The sequence below is a fragment of the Trematomus bernacchii genome, unplaced genomic scaffold, assembly GCF_902827165.1.
Source record: "Trematomus bernacchii unplaced genomic scaffold, fTreBer1.1, whole genome shotgun sequence".
Lineage (NCBI taxonomy): Eukaryota > Metazoa > Chordata > Actinopteri > Perciformes > Nototheniidae > Trematomus > Trematomus bernacchii.
The window spans coordinates 1-24,993 of record NW_022987792.1 but is presented as its reverse complement, the minus strand read 5'-3'; the positions used below and the strand labels follow the sequence as shown (position 1 = coordinate 24,993).

General features: G+C 41.4%; 1 protein-coding gene across 1 annotated transcript; it reads right to left on the bottom strand.

Moving 5' to 3' along the window:
• Positions 1 to 6,250: 6,250 nt before the first annotated feature.
• lhx4 (LIM homeobox 4) lies at positions 6,251 to 19,852 on the bottom strand. The gene is given in 8 exon segments (XM_034149795.1): positions 6,251 to 6,639; positions 10,853 to 11,024; positions 11,613 to 11,767; positions 12,666 to 12,722; positions 12,725 to 12,867; positions 15,725 to 15,896; positions 19,769 to 19,802; positions 19,805 to 19,852. Coding segments are annotated over 8 exon segments (1,170 nt in total).
• Positions 19,853 to 24,993: the final 5,141 nt, after the last annotated feature.

The following is a 24,993-nucleotide window of genomic DNA, read 5'->3' as shown; positions in this document are numbered from 1 at the left end:
GTGGCCGAGGCCGACCGTGTAGTGGAAATGCGCCATTAGTGTCCTGGTTCTGGCTCACTAGGGGACGTTCGGATTTACTGGCATTGATGTTTTTGTACTTTTTGATGTGGGTTTTTCGGGGATCCCTTTGGGGCCCAGTCTTAAGGGGGGGGGGGGGGGGGGGGCTGTGATGCCCCCTGTGGGTTCATCTGGAGAGGGTGTGGCTGTGCTGTGTCCAGCCTGGATTGCAGTAACTGCTCTCTCCTACAGACACCCGGTTTGGTTCTGTTGCTACTTCAGTTACCCTCACACTACACGTCCATGCAACCCTCACCCTGCATTTACACTACTGATACCACTGACGTCCACACCTCATGCTTTACTCATTTTGCACTTCTTTCATTTGGTTCATTTGAATTACTTACTTAAATAAACATATTTTATTAACCGTTGATATGATGTGTCTCCCACTTTGTTGTGGCCCTTTGAGCCAGGTCATAACATGTAAATGGTCGTTTTTGTAATAACATTTTCTGTAAGGAAGCTTTTCTTCATAATTCTTGTTATTTTTTGGTGTATTCTAACAATTAATATATGTTAAAGTAATATATTTCATGGAATTAAAGAGACATTTCTTGTAAAATTACAGTTATAGATCTTAATTATTAACACAATTACTGTTTTTTTTTAGTGTATCCATGTTTTTAATATTACAATACCTTACTGTTAATCTAATTTAATTAATTTAAGACATTTTCCGGCACCCCCGCTACCGTTTCTCTGCACTTTTGGACAGTAAAAACGGGTGTTAGAGGAAAATCAGACTCGTGACCTCGGTGGTTAAAGACCCCGGCTGCATTATTCCCTTTATAGCAGCTTGACGTATTTCCATACAAGCTAACGGGCGGCATATGGACCACATTCCCTCTTTGCCTCAAACCACAAAGCATATTTCCCTATATTTCACAAAGCACTGTTACAATTAGTTAACAGCACGGGGATTAAGAGAAGATTTGAGATCTGCAATCTGCTGCCATGTCTCTTCAGCAGCGAGAGGATCAGCCGGCATCTGCTTCCCTTTATTTACTCCCTCTCCATCAGAGGTGGGAAGCAGTGGAGTACAAATACTTCATTAATGTATACTTAAGTACATGTTTCTGGTATCAGTCCTTTACTCCACTACTTGTTTTTCTGACGACTTTTTACTTTGACTTCTTACATGTTGAACACAAATACCTGTACTTTCTACTTCTCACATTTCCCAAACAGGCTGGTTCCTTTAGTTTGAATGTGTGTTTGGTGGCGTGATCATTATTATTTAGAGTCATTGCGTGCCTATTGATTTGAACACGATCCGTGTATCCATCATTTCCTGGTCTTCTCTAAAGAAGAGGGACCAATGAAAACGTTGTCATGTTGCCGTTGTTCAGCATGGAAACATTCATTAGCTAACAATGACATTATTGTTCTATTAATATAAAGGGAGGTCAGGTACTCTTTAAAACAGCTGCTAGTTATGGGTACTTTTTACTGAAGTACATTTCAAAGCCCTCTTTACTTTGACTTGAGTAAAGAAGTTTAGTCAGTACTTCTACTTTTACCAGAGTATTTTTAAACACGAGTATCTGTACTTCTACTTGAGTTAAGGATGTGTGTACTTCTACTCGAGTAAAGGATGTGTGTACTTTAACCCTCTCTGCTCTTCCTGCATCCTTCCTGCCCCCCCCCCCCAGTGATCATCCATCACTGTTAACCGACCACTGTCCGCTGCTGCGACTAACTGGATCTCCACAATTGAATCGAGGCCTAAGTGTGTGGTAAATGCTCTCAATGGGTAAATGAATTTGCGGGTTAACTCGCCCTAAGAGCGTTTAGATAAGGGCAAAAATAATAAAAACACCTACGAGAGATATTTTTCCTCGTGATATATTGAAAACAAAGCAAATGTTAACTCTCACATTCGTCACCATGACACTGGGAGGAGTGGATGCTCCAGAAACAAGTAACAAATAATGAAAACAAGGTATTTTCTCTTGTTATAAATTCAAACATCTGCCGATACAACAAGTGAATTGTTGCTTGGTAAGATTTGTTGAAATAAGTTGATAAATCTGATCTTGAAAATAGCTCTGAAATCTTATTTGAGCTTTATTCACCAGAATCAGGAGGTTTTCTGTTTTCTGACGTAGTTGGTGATTTTTCCATAAAAATGTAAAAAGAGTTATGTTTCATGTGAGATACAACAACAGAAAAACCCTGATCCTAACCCAATAGAGCAAGTGTATATTAGCATGGTAAGATTTCTTGAAATAAAATGAGATATTTAGATCAATCAGGTCTTCTAATTAGCTCTGAAATCTTATTTTGAGTTATATTTTACGAGGATCAGGTCATGATTTGCTCAAAATGCTCAAAAGTTTCCTGTTTTTTGATGCAAATTGGTGATTTTCCCATAAAAATGTAAAAAAGAATAATGTGTTTCATTTGAGATACAACTCAAAGAAAAACTAACCCTCACCCAATAGAACAAGTGTATATTAGCTTGGTAAGAATTCTTGAAATAAGACGGTATATTTAGATGAATCAGATCTTGTAAATAGCTCTGAAATCTTATTTGTACCTATATTTGAACAGAATAAGCTCAAAAGTTTTCTGTTTTCGGACGAAGATGTGTGATTTTCCCCCAAAAGAACCTTGTTTCATGTGAGATACAACTCTAAATAATGTGTTTTCAAGAGATTCAAAGATGCATTGTCTAAAAACAAGACCTTATATCTCACTGCATTGTTTCTTCTTAAGTTATGAGGTGTAATATCAAGTGTAAAGACATATTCTGAGCAGATATCACACATATTATTGTAGTTTTTGAGTAAAGAGCGAATCAGTCGTAACCCAAAGACAGCTTTATTTTCCTCATATAGATTTGACTGTACACGGTTCATACCATTACACAGAAGGCATAAATGAATAAATTCAGTGCTCTCTTTTACATCTTTTTCAAAGACACATGGCAAGAATAATAATAATAATAATAATAATAAATAGCGCTCATGAAACAAGACAACACGTTTTCAAACTGTACAAAATTTACAACAAGATGCAAACTGCTGAGACGACACGGACTTAACAAAAGTGTTTGTGGCGGCGTTTTGTGTTTTCCCCTCAAAATGTGGATTATAGCTTTCAGACGACACTGAAAACAACGTGTGAATAACGAGCACCAAGGAAGCGCTCACTGGTGATTTCATACTGGGATCAATGGGTACAAATGTGCATTTAGGGTCAGGAGGAGAGAGGAGGCTCTCTGGAGGAGCTATAACCGAGGAGAGAGGGAGAGAGGAGAGAGGAGAGAGGAGAGAGGAGAGAGGAGAGAGAGGAGAGAGAAGGCTCTCTGGAGGAGCTATAACCGAGGAGAGAGGAGAGAGGAGAGGAGAGAGGAGAGAGGAGGCTCTCTGGAGGAGCTATAACCGAGGAGAGAGGAGAGAGGAGAGAGGAGGCTCTCTGGAGGAGCTATAACCGAGGAGAGGAGGAGAGAGGAGAGAGGAGGCTCTCTGGAGGAGCTATAACCGAGGAGAGAGGAGAGAGGAGAGAGGAGAGAGGAGGCTCTCTGGAGGAGCTATAACCGAGGAGAGAGGAGAGAGGAGAGAGGAGCTATAACCGAGGAGACATACTTTTAACCCTTTTACGTAATTATTTCCTACATTTTTTAATACTGTCATTGATATTAATTATAGTTATTGAATCCCAGTATAGTTTCCATGGATACGGTGTATGTACTGGGTATTTAGGGTGTAATCTGCAGGCTGTAATCCAGAGTGTTTTCTTGGTGTCACTTTCTGGCTCTTTAATAGGATGCTCTGGTAAAAAAAACTAAAAAGGTACTTGGCAAATTTTCACAAAAAGGTGTCGATATAAATAAAAATGTACTTTCTTGAACTGAAATAAAAGTAAGGATGTGTAAAACTGGCTCAACAGGTCGAAGTATTAGCGCTAAAACTGCATTTTTAAGAGACTTTTAGACGCTTAAAGTGACTCGGTCTTCTATCTGTGTTGTTGTACAGTACGTATTTAGATATTAACGCTGCAATGTGTGTGGGCTGTAATCCAATCTGTTTGCTTCAAAGTGTCACTTTCTGTTGGCTGAATTGCTTTCTGGCTCTTCAATTAAGATTATCTGGTTTTAAAAAAAGCCATTTTTCACAAAAAGGAATCCAAACTGATAAGATTGACTTTCTTAAACAGAAATAACAGGTCAAATCAAAGTATTAGAGCTAAATCTGAGACTTTTAGACGCTTAAAGTGACTCTGCCTTCTATCTCTGTGTACGGTACGTTTTTATAATTAATAATGTGTATTTATCTATTTACGCTGCAATCCAAATCGTTTTAGTGTCATTTTCTGGCTCTTAAATGAGACTTTTAGACGCTTAAAGTGTCTCTGTCTTCTGTCTCTGTTGTCGTCCAGTAAGATATTCATTAATAATGTGTATTCACCAGATAGTAATGCTGCATTTTGCTTTAAAGTGTCTCTGTCTTGTGTCTGTTGTTGCCGGGCAGCTTTAATGTGACCATGTGAGCGCAGGGTTTCAGAGCCCCGGATGGTGGGGGGGCTCTGAGTAATCCCCCTGACATGGAGGCCAGCAGAGGGAGAACAGATTGACTCACATCTGGGGTGGTAAGTAGGATGGTCGCTCTGCAGGAATAGAGGAGATTACCCGGAGAATCCCAGATCAGACGAGGAAACACAAGAGAGACGTTTTATCCTCCTGGTAATACTTGTTGGCGTGAATGTTACTCACTCCATGAAATCTCTTTGTCTCTGCGTTCAAAATAAATATGCATTTCAATGTGATATATTACTTCAAATGGTTGCTTCCTCCTCCAACACGTGATCTCCTTTAATACTGACAGCTATACGGATGAATAAAACCTGCTGTGTAGCAAACGGAGGAGTTTCTCTACGGACTAAGAAGCTTCAGCAGTACATTAAAAAACATCAGCATGGTTTCAAAATTCACACTTGTGCCACTGTTCTTGTAAATTTCCCTCCGAAATGAAACACTGTGTTTTTTTGCCTTGTGCATATGTCTCTCCTCCTGCTCAGGACCAGAGGAGGAGAGTAAAGTGCGTCGCCGCTGTGGACAGAAAGGCTCGGACAGACAGCAGTCCATGAGTCAGAATCAGAAGCATGCAGGGTCTCGTAGGGACTTTGATCTGGATTGTAGCCCTAAAGTTGTATCTGGGGGGGGGGGGGGGGGGGGGACCATAGGGCCTCCCCTGTGAGAGGTAATCCAACCAAATCCAGTCTCAGGGTGAGAGAACAACACAAAAAGTGTATGATACAGTGTTGAGATGTACGGAAGAGGAGAAGGGCCACATGAGAGATATTGTTGGGATGTAAGCAAATGTTAAAAAAAAAGTCAGACTTTTGGGATTGAAGTCCGAATTTTTTTGAATTGGTCAGATCTCAAAGATGTGATGAAAGGAAATGTAAAAAGCCAAATGAGTTTTTCCCAGATTCAAAACTGGGAATGGTCCATCTCGATTTACGGAAGAGGATAAGAGCCACGTGGGAACATTTTGGGAGATAAAAATGTGGTTTCTGAAAAGTCAGACTTTTGGGATTAAAGTCAGACATTTTTTCTTTTTTTTTAGTTGGTCAAATCTCAACAATGTCCCACATGTCCCCCCCTCCTAATCATCCTCCGTAGAGATTGAACTTTCAGCAGTGTTGAGATTTACGGAAGAGGATAAGGGCCACATGAGAAAATGTTAGGGATGTGACCAAATGTAAAAGAAAAACGTTTGGGATCAGAATTTTGAGAATGAAGTCAGAATTCTGAACTGGTCAAATCTCTAATATGTTCCCACATGTCCCCCCCCCCAATCGTCCTCCGTAGAGATTGAACTTTCAGCAGTGTTGAGATCCACTTTTCACTCCTCACAAACCAGTCTTTGGGGGGTTGATAGAGGGGGTTGATAGAGGGGGTTGATAGAGGGGGTTGATAGAGGGGGTTGATAGAGGGGGTTGATGGAACTGAAAAAGCCAGGTGAGTCCACAGCGCTTCTGCCTTTCTGCCGTGTTTTCTACGAGATTCAAAACTGGGAATGGTCCATCTCGATTTACGGAAGAGGGTTAGGGCAACGTGGGAACATTTTTGGGGATGTGTTGAGAGTTGAGATCCACTTCTTCCACAAACCAGTCTTGATAGAAGGAAATGTAAAAAGCCAGGTGAGTCCACAGCGCTTCTACCGTGTTTTTTTTTCGAGGTTCAAAACTGGGAATGGTCCATCTCGTCCAGCCACGATGCGGGACTTGTGGGGAAGTCGGGGTATCCTGTACTACTTCCTGTGGAGAGGTCTGAGTTGGGCCCCCCCCCTCCCATGGCCCTCAGACCCTGCCCCCCACCCCCCTGAGCCACCAGACTGTCCATGCTGAAGCCCAGGCTGTGGAGGGGCAGCGAGGTGATGGAGGAGGGGGACTGCGGCAGGCCGTAGGGACTTCCCGCCCGGATATCATCGTGATACTGTTGTCCCGCCGCGTCCACCGAGAAACCGTTTCCGTTCAGCGCCACGATGTTCACGTCCCCCACGCTGTTCACGTCCCCCACGCTGCCGTACAGCCCGTTGGTGTGGCCGAGGTCCGAGAGCACCTGGTCGTCTGTGGGAGAGGAGAGAGATAGTTAGTTTTGCGCTGTCACAAAAAGTGAGAACAGAACTAGGTAAAAAAGCTTTTCAAAGTCAACTTTATTGTCAAACGTTCTTTGTGTGTACAGACAGAGAGATCCAAATACCGTTTCCCACAATCCCGAATACAAAATACAAATATATATAACGTGTGAATAAAGAGCACCAATGAAACACTTACTGGTGATTTTATACTGGGATTAATGTGTTTTTTTAGGAGACAGTCAATTCATATATATCCAAATATCACAAACTACACACTGTCCTTAAAGAGGCCCTATTACGCTGGTTGGGGTTTAGCCTCTCCTGTAGTGTTTCCTATAGGTTTTAGTGCATGTAAACGGTCTGCAAAGCCTAAAATCCCTACATTTTTGGAGAGTTTAATGGCTTCAAGCTCACCTATTATGCCATATTTGAACACTATAGGGCCATATCTACTGTAGCCTCAAACCCTCTGTTTCCGCCCTGTTACTAAAGTGCTGATCCTGGGTCAGTAGCTACGGGGCCACATAGAGCTGCAGAGAGAAGGTTTACAGCAGAAGAGAATCAGAAACTCAGCTAAATGCTCCATATCATGTTCCAAACCACATCAAGGATTCTCTCTGAAACAGCATGGAGCTCAAACTCTTTCTCTCTCTCAGGTTTACCACAAGGTGAGTTCCTTCTTATTTCCTGCTTCTTCACACATGCTCTCTCCAGTACAGGTTAGCTCTGAGTGTTAGCATGCTAATGTAAACACAGACCATATTACTTCCAGAACACGTCTCATTGTTTCTGAGAGCAACGTTTCTGATTGGCCCGTGGGTGTAAAGCCCGCCCACATTTTTTGTAATGTCGTCATGACGCAGCAAATCTGGATCAGCTCCGTTGTTCCCCCGTTTTTAGAGATTTTTTTGTTTTCTGACACTTTGTGAGTCTCCTCACCGGGGACACACCGGGGACACGCCGGGGACACGCCGGGGACACGCCGGGGACACACCGGGGACACGCCGGGGACACACCGGGGACACACCGGGGACACACCGGGGACACACCGGGGACACGTATGTATGTATAAAAGACATCAAAAAGTGCATTTTGCATGATATGAGACCTTTCAGTGCAGTGGGCTTTCAGTATTCTGATGTCCTGATATCACTGGTCAATATATATTGGGGTTTTCCCTTTCCTGTAGTGTGTAGATGTTGGTGCATGTGAATGGTCTGCAAAGGCTAACATCCCTGTGTTCCCTCCACACTGCCCCACACTCCCTAAACTGAAAATGAGCTCCTTCTACCTCCAGAAGAAAGCCTATATTTAACGGGGAGAACGCTCCCTCTCATCATCACCTTCACTTAGCATGAAGCGTGTTAAAACTTTAACACATCAACCGTGCTGTCAACTGCAAAAGCATTATATAGTTGTTATTCTTCAATACAGTTAAGTGCTTTTATGGGTGGGAGTTATTGGGGTTTCACAGGTACAGTGAGTGGAGGCTGAGCCAGTGCTTGGTATTTGATCTGTGCTTCTTCTCCCTCTCCAGCATCAGGAGGTCTGTATGTGTGCGGTCGCTGCAGCATGTATTTGTTTCCATCTCCCTCCCCCGAGTGGCTTCAATACCAACACAGAGCGCTTTCTCTCTAATTGACTAAAAGCCCCCGCGTGCTTTATAGAGTTTCTGTCACCATGTTTTCATTTCTCATAAAAACGGGCCTTTCTTTTTTAAAAGTGGCTCGAAGACTTTTACGACTGCGCCCAAAACGGGTTTTGCAACATTAAATAACACCGGGATGTCCGAGCTGTCGTTTGCATCCCACTAAGAAGCCTCTCTGCGCTCCAATAAGCTCCATCACGGCGGCAGGCGGTGTGAGGGGAATGTGGATGAGACTCTCTGTATCCACACAAGAAAACAACATTCAATTCATTTAGCAGCTCCATCCATCTCATTAGGGTTTACTGACACTACACTATACTGAGCAGGAGAGGACTCTTTAAAGTAGAGGACACTACACTATACTGAGCAGGAGAGGACTCTTTAAAGTAGAGACACTACACTATACTGAGCAGGAGAGGACTCTTTAAAGTAGAGACACTACACTATACTGAGCAGGAGAGGACTCTTTAAAGTAGAGACACTACACTATACTGAGCAGGAGAGGACTCTTTAAAGTAGAGACACTACACTATACTGAGCAGGCAGGAGAGACTCTCTTAAGTAGAGACTCACTACACTATACTGCGCAGGAGATGACTCTTTAAAGTAGAGACACTACACACTGAGCAGGAGAGGACTCTTAAAGTAGAGACACTACATACTGAGCAGGAGAGGACTCCTTTAAAGTAGAGGACACTACATACATGAGCAGGAGAGGACTCTTTAAAGTAGAGACACTACACCCTGAGCAGGAGAGGACTCTTTAAAGTAGAGACACTACACTGAGCAGGAGAGGACTCTTTAAAGTAGAGACACTACACACTGAGCAGGAGAGGACTCTTTAAAGTAGAGACACTACACACTGAGCAGGAGAGGACTCTTTAAAGTAGAGACACTACATACTGAGCAGGAGAGGACTCTTTAAAGTAGAGACACTACACACTGAGCAGGAGAGGACTCTTTAAAGTAGAGACACTACATACTGAGCAGGAGAGGACTCTTTAAAGTAGAGACACTACATACTGAGCAGGAGAGGACTCTTTAAAGTAGAGACACTACATACTGAGCAGGAGAGGACTCTTTAAAGTAGAGACACTACATACTGAGCAGGAGAGGACTCTTTAAAGTAGAGACACTACACACTGAGCAGGAGAGGACTCTCTAAAGTAGAGACACTACAGTACTGAGCAGGGATAGGACTCTTAAATGTAGAGGATAAAACTACATACTGAGCAGGGAGAGGACTCTTTTAAAGTAGAGACAACTACATACTGACAGGAGAGGACTCTTTAAAGTAGAGACACTACATACTGACAGGAGAGGACTCTTTAAAGTAGAGACACTACATACGGAGCAGGAGAGGACTCTTTAAAATAGAGACACTACATACTGAGCAGGAGAGGGACTCTTTAAGTAGAGACACTACATACTGAGCAGGAGAGGGACTCTTTAAAGTAGAGACAAACTACATACTGAGCAGGAGAGGACTCTTTAAAGTAGAGACACTACATACTGAGCAGGAGAGGACTCTTTAAAGTAGAGACACTACATACTGAGCAGGAGAGGACTCTTTAAAGTAGAGACACTACATACTGATATACACCTGAACATCAGCAGGAGAGGACTCTTTAAAGTAGAGATACTACATACTGATATACACCTGAACATCAGCAGGAGAGGACTCTTTAAAGTAGAGACACTACATACTGATACACCTGAACATCAGCAGGAGAGGACTCTTTAAAGTAGGACGCTACATACTGATATACACCTGAACATCAGCAGGAGAGGACTCTTTAAAGTAGAGACACTACATACTGATATCACCTGAACATCAGCAGGAGAGGACTCTTTAAAGTAGAGACACTACATACTGATATACACCTGAACATCAGCAGGAGAGGACTCTTTAAAGTAGAGACACTACATACTGATATACACCTGAACATCAGCAGGAGAGGACTCTTTAAAGTAGAGACACTACATACTGATATACACCTGAACATCAGCAGGAGAGGACTCTTTAAAGTAGAGACACTACATACTGATATACACCTGAACATCAGCAGGAGAGGACTCTTTAAAGTAGAGACACTACATACTGATATACACCTGAACATCAGCTGGAGAGGACTCTTTAAAGTAGAGACACTACATACTGATATACACCTGAACATCAGCAGAAGGACTCTTTAAAGTAGAGACACTACATACTGATATACACCTGAACATCAGCAGGAGAGGACTCTTTAAAGTAGAGACACTACATACTGATATACACCTGAACATCAGCAGGAGAGGACTCTTTAAAGTAGAGACACTAAATATTCTTGCAAGAACGATCTGTGAAACGATCCATGAGTACTTTAACTTTGGATATTTGTGTTGTTTTACATTTACCTGACAATATTTCTTTACTTGATATTATGCTGTAATGGGTCATTGTGCAGAATGAGTACTTTTTAGGAACCAATCAGGAGTAATTGAGTATTTTACAACTATAGTATTTGTGCTTGTACTTAAGGAAAGGATCAGAGTACTGAGTATCTCGTACCTCTGAAGCTCAGCTCGCTGTCGCTCAGTCCTGCGTCATCGGCCGAGCTCTCTTTCTCCACTTTGGTTCCCCCTCTGTTGCGTTTCACACTTTTATAAAACTGAGTCCAGCGATGTCGCCCTGCGTCTTTCTTCAGACGCTTCTCCTTCGCTCGCCGGTTCTGGAACCACACCTGAAGGAGAAAATAACAATGAAACATTTAGGCAAAGCAAGACAAGGCAAGTTTATTTATATAGCACCTTTCAACAAACAAATATATATAAAAATATGTATGCAAATATGTATATACCTATATATACACAATCAAAAGACACATTTATACATATCTATACATTAAGACCTAAATAAAACACAACAATCAATATATACAAAATAACAGTCACTTCAATATCTTTGAGAATGTACATTAGTGCAAGACTGTCCATAGCAGCGTGAAAAGTGTCTGGTGCTGGATTTGAGTGGATTTGAGTAGAGGCTCACTCAGCTTCATCCTGACTACACAGATCAAGTGTTTGTTGTGTTTTAAACATAGTAGACATGTTCTGTATATATCAGAGAACTATGATATATTGATGAAATAAATAGTATAATAGGGGACCTTTAAGATGCATTGTCTAAAAAGTTTAAAACAAGACACCATATCTCACTGCATTGTTACTTCTTAAGTCTTATATCAAGTGTAAAGGACATATTCTGACTACACAGATCACGTGTTTGTAGTGTTTTAAATGTCAAAGTGCATAAATATTCTCCCCTGTACCTGCACCACCCTCATGTCCAGCCCCGTCTCCGAGGACAGCTGCTCCCGCACGTGACGGGCAGGTTTTGGGGAGTTTTTGTAGGCACTTTTCAGGGTCTCCAGCTGCTTGGCGGTGATGGTGGTCCTCGGCCTCTTGGTCCCCGCCTCTGAATCATCTGAAAACACACCATTACAAGTGTGAGTGACTTCCTCTCACACACACTCTGCCTGTGCATGTTAAATGAAGTGAGTATTCGTGTACAGGAGTGTATTATTGTCCTTGTGCATCTGTCCAAGTCCCACAGCAGAGGACATAAATCCTCACAGCTCTATAACAGCTTCCACTTTACATAATCAATCAATGCATGGAAGTCTCAACGGAGAGAGACAGCAGCACACACACACACAACACACACAACTACACACCACACACACAACCCACACACACACAGACACACACACACAACACACACACAACACACACACACACCACACACACACACAACACACACACCACACACACACACACACCACACCACACACACCCACACAGAACACAAGCACAACCAGAACACACATACACACACACACTACACCACACACACACACACACACACACACACACCACACAAACACACACACACACACCACACACACACACACACACCACACACACTCACACTACACACACACACACCACACACACTCACTCACACACACCACACACCACACACAGAACACACACTCCATACACTCCATACCATTTTTTCCCATTTTAATGACTTTTTTTAATGTTTATTTTATTATGAACCTGTTTTATTTATTTAAATTGACTGGATCTTCGTTAAGGATCAGCAAATGTTGTGGCTTCATATCTTGAATGCATACAGCGTTAACTATTGTGCAATATGTGGACATTGTCAGTGGATCTGTGTGTGTGTGTGTGTGTGTGTGCAAACTGTGTATGTCTCTTACTGTCTAACATCTACGATGAAGGATGTGTATCTTCTGAGGACCCGACAGACAGAGTCTCGAACACATCTCCTTACAGGGACAATAAGATAACAATCATACCGTTCTGTTTGGCGGTCTCGTAGTCCACCTTGCAGACCAGCCTCCCGTCCTCCATCAGTAGAACTCGGCCCCGGTGGCCAGCTGTCTGGAGCACATGATGCAGGCGAAGCAGTGCAGGTGGTACACGAAGTCCTGCGCCTTCCTCACCACCTGAGTGGGGGGGATGCCCTGCTGGCACGAGGCACACTTTGTTCCAAACCTCCTGGAAGAACAAGAGAAGAGAGTGACGTTAGAACTTTTACTACAAGACATGAGACTGACATCTTTCTTCTGTTCACAGTGCTAAGTAACTGAGCACCTTCGTACCTAAAATATATTTTAATCCACTATCGCCCCGCTAGAACATTACGCTCCCAGGTCTGTTAGAGGAGCCCAGAGTCCGCAAAACAAGATCAGGAACGTTCAGCTCCCTTTCTCTGGAACCAACTTCCTGTTTTAATCAGAGAGGCAGAGAGTGTCCAAACCTTTAAGAGTGCGTTGAAGACCTACATTGTTAACAAAGCCTTCGGTTCGAGCTGGCATTTCATGGTATTCATTTAAACATACTGTATCTGAGTACTTCTACTTTTACTCAAGTACACGATCTGAGTACTTCCTCCACCTGTTTACGCCCTCTTCACTTTACAGGCTGGTGGTGTTAGCGACACCGACCCAGATTAAATGTCTCCTGCTGCCAGACAGATATTCCTCATCTCCTCAGGAGGACTGATGGCCACGGTGTCAGAATTACAGAAGCTCCAGCTGTTGCAGAGAAAAATCAGACAGTGGAGGCATTTCTGTTAACGATGGAGCTGTCTGCAGGCTGATGGATGGAGAGGATCAATGCACTGTGTGTGTGTGTGTGTGTGTGTGCTGTGTGTGTGTGTGTGTGTGTGTGTGTGTGTGTGTGTGTGTGTGTGTGTGTGTGTGTGTGTGTGTGTGTGGTGTGTGTGTGTGTGTGTGTGTGTGTGTGTGGTTGTGTGTGTATGTTTTATGTGTTTGCAGAGAAGTACTGAGACGCTAACGAGGAGGCGGACGGCGGAGGAGGCGGAGGCAGGAGGAGGAGGAGGAGGGGAGGAGGAGGGAGGGGGAGGGGGGGGGTGCCCACAGTAAACACACCCTGAGGAGAACCAATAAAACACTGACTCAGGAGAGGCTTTAAATCACAGCGCCAACCCAGGAAATAAAAAGAGCAGTGAAGCTCCAATCACTGCTGAGGAAACAGCCCTGTGTGTGTGTGTGTGTGTGTGTGTGTGGTGTGTGTGGTGTGTGTGTGTGTGTGTGTGTGTGTGTGTGTGTGTGTGTGTGTGTGTGTGTGTGTACAGTGGTGTAGAGTAACTAAGTACATTTTAGTATTAACATTTGATGCTACGTTTGTACTTCTACTCCTCTACAGTTCAGAGGTAAATGGGTGTACTTCTACTCCACTACATGTATTTAATACCTTTAGTTACTTCACAGATGTGGAATGAATGATGTGAAATCTAATCAAGTGTTAAATCAGACTTTAGTTTCCCACCTGGAGTAAATTCACAGCTACCCTGCAGTATACAAAGTCATTCAAACTAGCTGCACCTTTACCAGCTTTGAGAACACTTTCATGATCAATCATTATAAAACATATCATATATATTATTCTGAAATGGACCAATCTGCACAATGACTACTTTTACTGTCGCTACTTTCACTATATTTTGATGAGAATACTTTTATACTTTCACTTGAGGAACATTTTGAATGCAGGACTTTACTGTAACAGAGTATTCCTACACTCTGGTACTTCTACTTTTACTCAAGTACAAGATCTGAGTACTTCTACTTTTACTCAAGTACAAGATCTGAGTACTTCTACTTTTACTCAAATACAAGATCTGAGTACTTCTACTTTTACTCAAGTACAAGATCTGAGTACTTCTACGAGATCTGAGTACTTCTACTTTTACTCAAGTACAAGATCTGAGTACTTCTACTTTTACTCAAGTACAAGATCTGAGTACTTCTACTTTTACTCAAGTACAAGATCTGAGTACTTCTACTTTTACTCAAATACAAGATCTGAGTACTTCTACTTTTACTCAAGTACAAGATCTGAGTACTTCTACGAGATCTGAGTACTTCTACTTTTACTCAAGTACAAGATCTGAGTACTTCTACTTTTACTCAAGTACAAGATCTGAGTACTTCTTTCACCTCTGAATGTGTGCATGTTGCTGTGAGTATGTACAGTCACACACACACACACACACACACACACACACACACACACACACACACACACACACACACACCACACCACACCATGCTAGCGTCTCCCTTGTTGTCCCTGGGGGGGCTAACACTGTTAGCATCTCACTGAGTCTCCAGAGCTCTTTAGCTCTCATTCAGGCTCTGAGCATTAAAACCTCTCCAACATGATTTGGTAAAAAGCTCCGATCTGCTGATCCTGTTCTGGATGAAAGTCAAACTCAATTTTCTTTCTTTAATGCCTCAGAAATCCAATCGTTTGACGGCAAGAGAGAAAGAAAGAAAGAAAGTGGTTTTGAGCTCTTATTTTGAAAGGTGTTGCTTACTCTTTCAATATCAACAGAAAAAATGCATAAAAGGTGACCTTTTATTATTATTAAATGAATAATAGAGAATACCATCAGCAATATTATTATGCAATTCATATAATTAAGCATAAAAAGTCCATTATGGTACCATCCATTTATAACAGACTGGCAAAATGATAGGTGTTAAACTCAAAATTGAATTGGACAGAATAATTATTCACCAAAATAAAATATTATTACCAGCGGTTTTTTTATAGCTGTTTTGGTTCAGAAATAAACAATAAAGCTGATAAAACCTTACTGCAATAATACCGGGATATGTCGAAATAAGACGCTGTATTTATGCTAATATGCTAATAACAAGTAGGCTAGCCGTTACCATATTTACAAAATACACATCCTGTAACAGTTCTGAAGAGTGCTTTGACTCGAGAATCTGAATGCTTTTTCCGCCACTGCAACCATGAACACATATATATATATATATATATATATATAATATCTTAATAAAATAAGAAGGAGCCTCACTTGAAGAAGTCCTCCTTGCAGTACACGCTTCCGGCCCGGGAGAAGCATTTGTCCTGCAGAGGAGCCGTGCAGTCGGCGCACTTCAGGCACTTGGAGTGCCAGTGTCGGTCCAGCACCTTCAGGATGAATTTGTCCAGGATGTGTTGACTGCAGCCGGCGCAATGAGGGATTTCTGCGGGCAGAGGACAGTCAGAACACCCGGTAGAAACAGGGGGAATACATGGGTTCATGCAAGCGTAGAAAAGGGACAATTTCATACATTAAATCCGATTTGTTGCACTATGCACTATATATTATCCAGTTATCTCCAGAGCGTTCATTTCTCCTTCTCTCCCATTTATTTCTCATGCTTTAATATCGAGACAGCCTGCTATGTTTAACATAGGAACATAAAGATGTGTTTACAGCCACGGTACGGTGGTTTAGCTTAGACTAGATCCTCAGTGCCTTTTTCTTTTTGCTCTCTAATCCCATCGTTTCTTGACTCTCAGCTTTTCTGTAGGACATAATATCTGGATATATATATTTTTGCACTGGATTTGTCCCAGAATGCATCGTGAAAAAAGCACAATATTTCAGCCTAGTTTGGTTTCATTTCCTACTTTTAAACCCATAGACTGGATATATAAAAAACCTTATACAAATTCAATTAAATGTCATTAAACGTACATTTTATAAATAGTATGTGGCTATATTTGATATACTCAAAAGCTTGTATCAGCCCTGTCTTTCAATTGTCTGATCAGCCATGTTAAACATATTTTTATCTTATTCCTATTTGGTTTGTTTTTATGTTATTTATTTAATTTTTTAACACACTTTTGTCTTATTTTTCATTATTTTAAATAACTTAATATACGTAGTATTTTTATTTAATTGCATTATCTTTGTTAACAATAAAAACACGGTATTCTTTGTTTAAAAACAAATAAATAGATGAAATAATGAGTGTGGGTCTTTTTGTGTTGGAAGGCTTTGTAAAATATCTCCGTCTCGATCAGGGGGCTGAACTCGGAGCTTTTTCCCGGCAGTACAAAGAGAGAGGGACCTACTTTCTGACAAATATATTGGCTTTTATGATCATTTTTCGACCACTTTGGTTCCTCTTTAGCCTTTTAATCTCTGTGTACGGTATTTTCTAGCACTACGGTGGCAAGAAGGGTCTAAAATAGATTACATTTTGTAGTTTTTCTTAAAACACGACCACAGCAGAAACATGGCCCGTATTTAACCTCCGGATTCCTTCATGATTTAAAGCTTCTGCAGCGATGATCTGCTGTAAACTGCATATCTTTTAAAGGTGAAATCGAAATTATAACTCAAGGACAGTCTGATGTTTATCCATCTCAAAATGCATATTTGCGCTGCAAGCTGGGCCTTCAATAAACAACCAAATGCACGCTACAGTATATCAGGAACTGGTCTATTTATAACAAGACTTTAGCCATAATTACACTCAATATTTTAATCATATTTAACAAGGACTTAATCCGGGTTTTATATTGACAAACAAGGCCTTGTCCTTTCGTTACAAGTATATATATCTTTTTTTAAATGTTCTGTAAATAGCTGTGCCTTTTTTTTTTTTTTTTTTTTAAATAAAATGCTCCTTCGTGGTTTCACTTAGTCAAACAGCACATGATATCCGATAATGAAAAATCAATACCGAGGATAAATGCACCGAGCAAACGCCAGAGAAAACAACAGAGCAAACACACACTCACTGACACACAAACACACACATTCACACACGTGTAATATATACACACACACAACACACACACACACACACACACACACACACACAACACACCACACACGCTCTTCACTGTCGAGACAAAACATCAGCAGCTATAAAGCTCAAGATGCTCGTGCTTAATCTGATCACACACACCGTCTGAAGGAACACACAGCTCTCTGTTGCCAACATGGAGGATCGAGCCACACACACACACACAAACACACACACACACACACACACACACATACACACACACACACACACACAAATGCAGGAAAGGTGTATTGTATTGCAGCTTTAAATGACAAATACGATAATGTATGACTGAAAATGAAGGTTAGCTCAGTCAAAATGTGTTTTGAATGTTTTGATTACTTAATGTTACCTATAAAATAATAAGAAATGAATATATTTGCAGAAAATATCACCCCTATGTTGCTTCATTTGCAGATTAATTAAAGCAGGCATATAAAAGAATCCAATACAGGAAGTCACCATTCCTGCCACATAGAGGCAGCGGTAACTAGTTGTCTTGTGTTTCACCTCCATAGTGACTGATCCTTACAGGGAGGATAGAGGAACATATTTAAATAAGATTGCATTTAATTTGATGTCTTCCTTTTTTATTTTGACGAGAAATTAGAGGCATTTTAAACATCTGGAGATAAGACCGAGGAGAGCAGTGTGTGCTGAAAGGAAAGCAAGCTCAATCTTGGCAACGGTGTGCGTTTTGCCTGTGTGTGTGTGTGTGTGTGTGTGTGTGGTGTGTGGTGTGTGTCTGGGTGTGTGTGTGGTGTGTGTGTGTGTGTGTGTGTGTGTGTGTGTGTCTTGGTATCTGTTGCCACTCTTCCACTCTTTCAATCCAGTCTCATCGCCCTCCGTCACATCAGGAAGTGGAACACGTCAGAAAAGTCTAGCAGCTAATTTTTAACATTTTTTTAACATTTTTAAATATATCTAAGAATAAGTGTATTCTGGCAGCCTCTCATACTTTCAAATTGTGCAGGTGATTTGGGGTAATTACACCTAAAGTAAACACTTTATTTTCCTGCAGGTTCGTGCTTTTTGGAGCTCTATTTTTTACCCCTGCAGTCAGCAGAGTCCACGGAATAAAATATAATGTGTTGTTTTTTATTCTGGAATAATCCAGGTTTTTAAATCCAGGATAGAACAGTGGCCCTGCAGGGAGGCTGAGTGGCAGGATCTTTATCCAATCTTTTAATCTGCCTCGATTTATAAAATTAAAGAGCATAAGCCGACCAACATACAGTCTCTTTATTCCCTTTAAATACATGAAATCTAAAATCACACTAATTATTTTTTATTTATTTATCCTGCATTTGTGTTGTTGAAACTAAACAGGCCGGAAGCAACGTGATGCAAATAACATATTATGTATATTTTCTGGTTATTTATAAGCCAAATGTTGTCTTTGATCTACCCTTAATATTTACAGAAACGTATTTTTTTAAAGATTATTTTTTTGGCCTACAGTAGAAGGACGTTTTGTTATTTTAGGGCTTTGAACGCACAGTAATGATCTCACTGCATGATCCCTATTTAGTTGTTGTCTGGTTTCTGCAGGTATAGCCTTTACACTCCAGCTCCATCTGTACATGCTAACTGTCTTTTAATAATCAGGTTCCGAGCAGCAGAGATGTTCCTCTTCCATCTTGAAGGCAGATTATAAAGAGAGAGATTAATAACTCCCGGAGGAACAGAAGGTGATGCTCGCCCTTTGATGCACGAAAATAAATAACTGTGATAAACACTTGGTTTATCCTGAATAAAAAGCTGTACAAAGGAATATTACGCAGCTGTTAAACCCTTAATTGTATAATATCCTGATTTATTAAGGTGTTGTTTTGACCGCCAATCAAAGTGTGTGTGTTTGTTCTGCTGGTTGATGACAACTGCGTGTGACCTGTGGACACATGAACAGCTGCCTGCAGGAAACAACATGCTGCAAAGTTTAAATATTAAATGCTGTTGCTTTAAAAAATATATAGAAGAAATGAATTATGTTTAGTCTTTTTTGCACATCGTCCTGCAGACTACAGGCTGTGATGTGACGCCACGGGATGTCCACTGCTCTGCTTTAATCAGTATTAGTATTTAAGGAATATAAGCAGCATGACACATCATCGGCCTGCAGAGACCTCTCCTCTCCAGCCTCCTCTCCTCCTCATCCTCATCCTCATCCTCGGGCCGATTTACACTCACTCCCCCCCCCGGATCCCTAACGCAAAAAAAACCCGGTTGCACACTTTCCTCTTCAATAAGGAGGGTAATAAATGTCTTACGTTGCAGTGGCACTCCGAGATCTCCGGATAGGTAAACTCTTCACGGGATCTCTCTGTCGGTAGGACCGCCGCACTTTGCATCATCGTGATCCGCGCGCATACACCCGCAACACCCGTCCTGTCTTCTGGAGAATCAAAAAAAAAAAGAAGTATGATGGCTCCTCTCTGTGCAGGTGGACTGGGGGGTCGAGGAGGAGGAGGGGGGGGGGGGTTTCCTTCCTCACTGTCCCAGAATCTGTCCCTGTTAGTCAGTATATGATCCCCGGGGTCTGGGTGTCGTGCCGTGCCGTGCCGAGCTGTTTTTGGAAATGTTTCCGAAGGGCTAACTGCTCCATGCAGCGCTGCAGGGGCGGCTGCGGCGTGACGTCATCACCGTGGAGGGCCAATGGGAGCGCAGAAGAGGAGGCCCCCGGTGGCGGGAAGCATCCTCCATACGGTGACCGGGGAGGAGGAGGAGAGGCTCCGGCGGACAAATGTCCCCCGAGAGGCGGGACCTGCATCCTGGGGAGACTTTAAATAGCTCTCAGTGCTGCCAGTGGCTCGTGGAGGGGCCGCGAGCAGGGGGGAGCGGAGGGTCCCCGCGTGCAGCGTGCAGCCAGGAGGAGCAGGGAACTTATTTAGGGATTTGTAAAAAGATCGAGAGTTTTCCTTGCAGATTTCACTGCTGCGTATCCATTGCACGATCATTATTTTGACCCCTTTTGGAAAATATTAATGAAAGTTTATAATCAGCAAATGGTCCCGCACTGAGGAGAAGCAGGAACTTTTTTAATTAGGGATTTGTAAAAAAGGAGGATATAGTTTCCCTTGCAGATTCACTGCTGCGTAGTCATTTCCACGACTGTGTGATCATTTCTACATTTATTTTGACCCTTTTTTGGAAAGTATATCAACATTATTGGAAGTGGGATGATGACATACTGAACTATATCACCAAATTCAATTAGATCCATTCATTTAATATGTAATTGTAATTGAGCTACAAGACGGTATACGCTTAGATGTGGTTGTAATTATAAAAAATGAATAGGGCAAGCCTCAAAGGAAGAGGAGGGGTCCCATGCGCAACCAAAACAGAAGGAACTTCTGTGGTCATTGGTCCATTTATTTTCTATTTGGAAAATGTTCAACATTAAATGGACGTGTTTTACATATTATGAATACTGGTTGCTTATTCATTTTGCATTCCCCAACACCTGTAACAACAATTTTGTAACATAAAATATATACTTTATACTACAGGTAATTTACTACTGTCATTCTGCTTTGTTTTTTTCTTGAAATGTGTAATTTGTGTATATGAATGCCCACTTAATACGGTTTTAAAACTGTTTTATTTTGTCTCTATCAGTGCTGTGTCTTTGCTGTAGATTTCCACTCTAATAAAGGAATTCTGATTCTGATATTAGAAAGTGGTGATACACTGATATCACCAAATGAAATGAACCAAATTGAGCTAGAACTCGTTTCTACATTTAGATGTGGTTGTAATTGTAAAAAAATGCCTCTTATAATCTGTTAATTCTCTTAAAAACAGCCTCCTTCCATCACTTTAAATATATTTCCACATGGCATTTCCACATGACATTTCCACATGGCACACTGAGCTGTCACTATAGAGCAGAGGCTTTATGGGACACACGTCTGCGTCACATCCACCTCCACCTGCCCGCTGACACTCCTCATCTCACGGCCGGAGAGTGAGGCTGATTCCCGGGGAGCTGAAGGAGCAGAGTCCCTGCGGAGGGCCGGAGGTTCAGGGAGATGAACTCAGTCTTCGCTTCCAATTTAGATCAAGAGGAGGGAAGAAAAAGCAACACAACACCACACAACACAACACACACCAACACCACACACACACACACACACACACACACACACACACATACATACACACACACACACACACACCCCACACACACACACACACACACACACACAGAAATACACGTGCACGTTTCACGCTGACTTTGATTTCATCCAACTTCGTCATAATTTGGGTAAATGTTACTGATTTCTCGGCACTTTTCAATGTAATAATTATCCACTTTTAAAGCACTTCTATTTTTTTTTTGCATTATTTCGATTTTCTTTAGGTATATGAATCTTGCATTGTTGGAGGTTGTCTGCGAATAGCCATTGTGCATAAAACCTAGGAGAAATATAACAAAAGCCTGTAATAATGTTGTGTATAATCAGAATATTAGCATATAAATCATCTTATTTAATATATAGAATAAATTAAAAATAATAATATGAATAATGATAATAATTACAGACTTGTCTTTTGGTGGAATAAAAACGTTAAATACAATTAAAAAAATACTAGAATATAATGTTTCGCAGTGTGCAGAATGAGTGCGTAAACGTTCAAAACAGTGCCGTATTTTGCGTGTGAAATACCCTCTGCGCTACATCTATCTTGCTGTTTTCTCCGCATGTCTTCCCAGTGTATTCCGAACACACGACTGCTCATCCATTGTCTCACATCCTTTATATTGTGCAGGAAACGCAATCCATACGCCGCTGCTTAATGCTCCAAATGTAATTAGTAAATGAAACGCACATCAAGCTGATTAAAAAAGGAGGATGCATGTTGCAGGAATTTCACGCCAAATATTCAACCTGTTAGTTTCTCACACAGGTGTAGGCCTATACACATTTATATATATATATTATAACCTGCATAAGGTGCAGGAATCCTCTTGGTCTCACTTATTTTCATTACACACTTCTCCCCTGCAGATCATTCAATTTATCCAAACTATTCAATACTCTGATTGTTGGGATCGCGAGCCCTTTAGCTGCCCTGGAAAACAATGCAGATAAAAATGCTCTTAAACCTGTCAGCAAAGGGCAACACTATTAGAATAATTGACGGATGCAAAAACGCAGAAGACGAGAGAACAAGTGAGCATTCGCTGCAGAGAGGCACAGCGAATCACCATTCTCATCCTATACAGGAAATGAACAAAACATGTGGATGTCATGAAAATGTATTTATAATGCACAAGATGGCATTATATATCGAGATGTGGATGCACAAATGTATATGTTTAAAGATCTCTAATTGTGTGCTGACCCTCAGTAATAAATCACGTTTAATTTAATAACAAATAGGGTGTTTTAACCTTAAATAATGCACTCAAACACAAGCGAAAAGAAAGCAATAATAATAGTAAAACGATAAGAAAAAGCTCTTTCTGCAGGAGGTGAATGATTGCACGAGAAATGTTATATTTTAGACCTTTAATTTGACCTGCTCCTCACCAATAAATCACATTTAATTTAATAACAAATACTTATCAATGCACTCAAAACCAAGCAAAGAATAATCGTAAAATGATGAGGAAAAAATGCACTTCTGGAGAAAATGTAATATTTGTAGAAATTCATCCTTAAAAAATGCGCAGCAGAAACTCAGGAAAGGAAATAATGGTGAAATGATGATAATGCTGCTCTTTGTGGGGGTGACTGATATTCAGCAGCTACAGTAGAGGAAGCACCATAACTCACAGTGAGGGTCGCCTCCTGTGCTCCGCGCTGACCCAGCAGGATATAATTAGATCTAATATTTCAGAACAGCACATCATTGACATGTTAGATCCACAGATCCTCTTCAGGAACACAGAAATGCTAATATACGCAGGAGGAGCTCTGATGCAGCACTGACTGCGTGATAATGAGACAAAACATTTCATAATTAATGTATTTATTATTATTTTTTAAGGTTGCAAATTCAGGCTTTATGCTTTAATCTGTTTAACATTATTTCTAATTTTACAGAGCCCACATATTGAAGAGTAAACACTATTGCACGCATATTTGTGTGCAAAAACAGCACATTTCCCTGTGTATTCATAATCAGTACAAAGGAAATTATATCTCAGGAGGAGCTCTCTAGCTGCTCCATCATGAGCCAAAACATCATGCATTTATTGTTGGGGAAATATTTTCCAAGGCCCATAACTTTGACCCAGTTGATCAGTTCATGTCCTGACTGAGCACGCACCTGTAACCTGGGCTGCTGTGCTGTCAGTGTTTTGTCTCCCTGCTCCTGCCTGTTGGCGTCAGCTGATAGAGGTGTTATGATTCTATCTTGTTCTGCACAATGTTGCTTATTCTCTCTGAACAAGCTAAATACACGGGTCTGGGGTCGAGTTCTTCAGAATTGACGTGGCAACTCTACCGTGAAGTCAGAACCTCTGGCTCTTTGACTTGTCTTGTGAATTCTCCGGCCGAAGCTCCTAATAAACCCATCAGTGTTTGCCATCAAAGCTCCAGCTGTCCCCGTGTCTCTCTGAGTCGGTGACTCCTCCTGCATTGCTACACAGAAGTTTCCCCCACTTTTATTATTATGTATAATGTGTGCAAATTCCGGCTTTAATATGTTTGGTATTATTTCCAGTTTTGCAGACGCCCACATAGTGAATATCGTATATGCAAAAAACAGCTGTTGCACATGTCCCTGTATATTTACAATATACAAAGGAAATGCACTTTATCTCAGTGACTTTACGTCAGGGAAGATGCTTTTTCTGAGCTTGCAAGATGAATATATAGAGCAGATCTAATAATTAGATCATGTATTTCGAACAGCAGTCAAAAATACAGAAAACCTCTCTATTCATATACATATTATATGCACAATGAGACTCTAATACAGCACTGACTGCTTCACAATGAGCCAAAACATCAACCATTTAATGCATGTATTACAATTTAATGTGTACAAATACATGCTTGTATCTGTTTACCATTATTCCAATTTCACAGACGCCCACATATTGAGTATCTAACACTATTGCACGACCATCTTTGTTCAAAACAGCTGTGGCACATTTCCTTGTATATTTACAATCACACAAAGGAAGTGCATGACACCTCAGTGACTTCCCGTCAGGAGGAGGCTTTTCTAAGAGCTTGCAGAATGAACACAGCAGCAGCACCGTGCAGCAGACACATACCTAATCACCGTGATTCTTCCTCTCTCTTCCTCCTCCTCTCTTCTTCTTCTTCTTCTTTTCTTTTCTTTTCTCCTCTTTTCTCTGCAGGATGATCGGTGCTCTTGGGGGCAGACAGTCCACAGTGTCCCCGGGATCCAGAGCTCAGCACGGGCAGCAGCAGCACCGTGTCCCGGAGCGTGTGTTGCAGGAAGAGGAGCAGAGAGAGGGGAGAAGGGCTCAGAGCACCGGGAGAAAATTAAATTGCACTTGGGGGGTAAT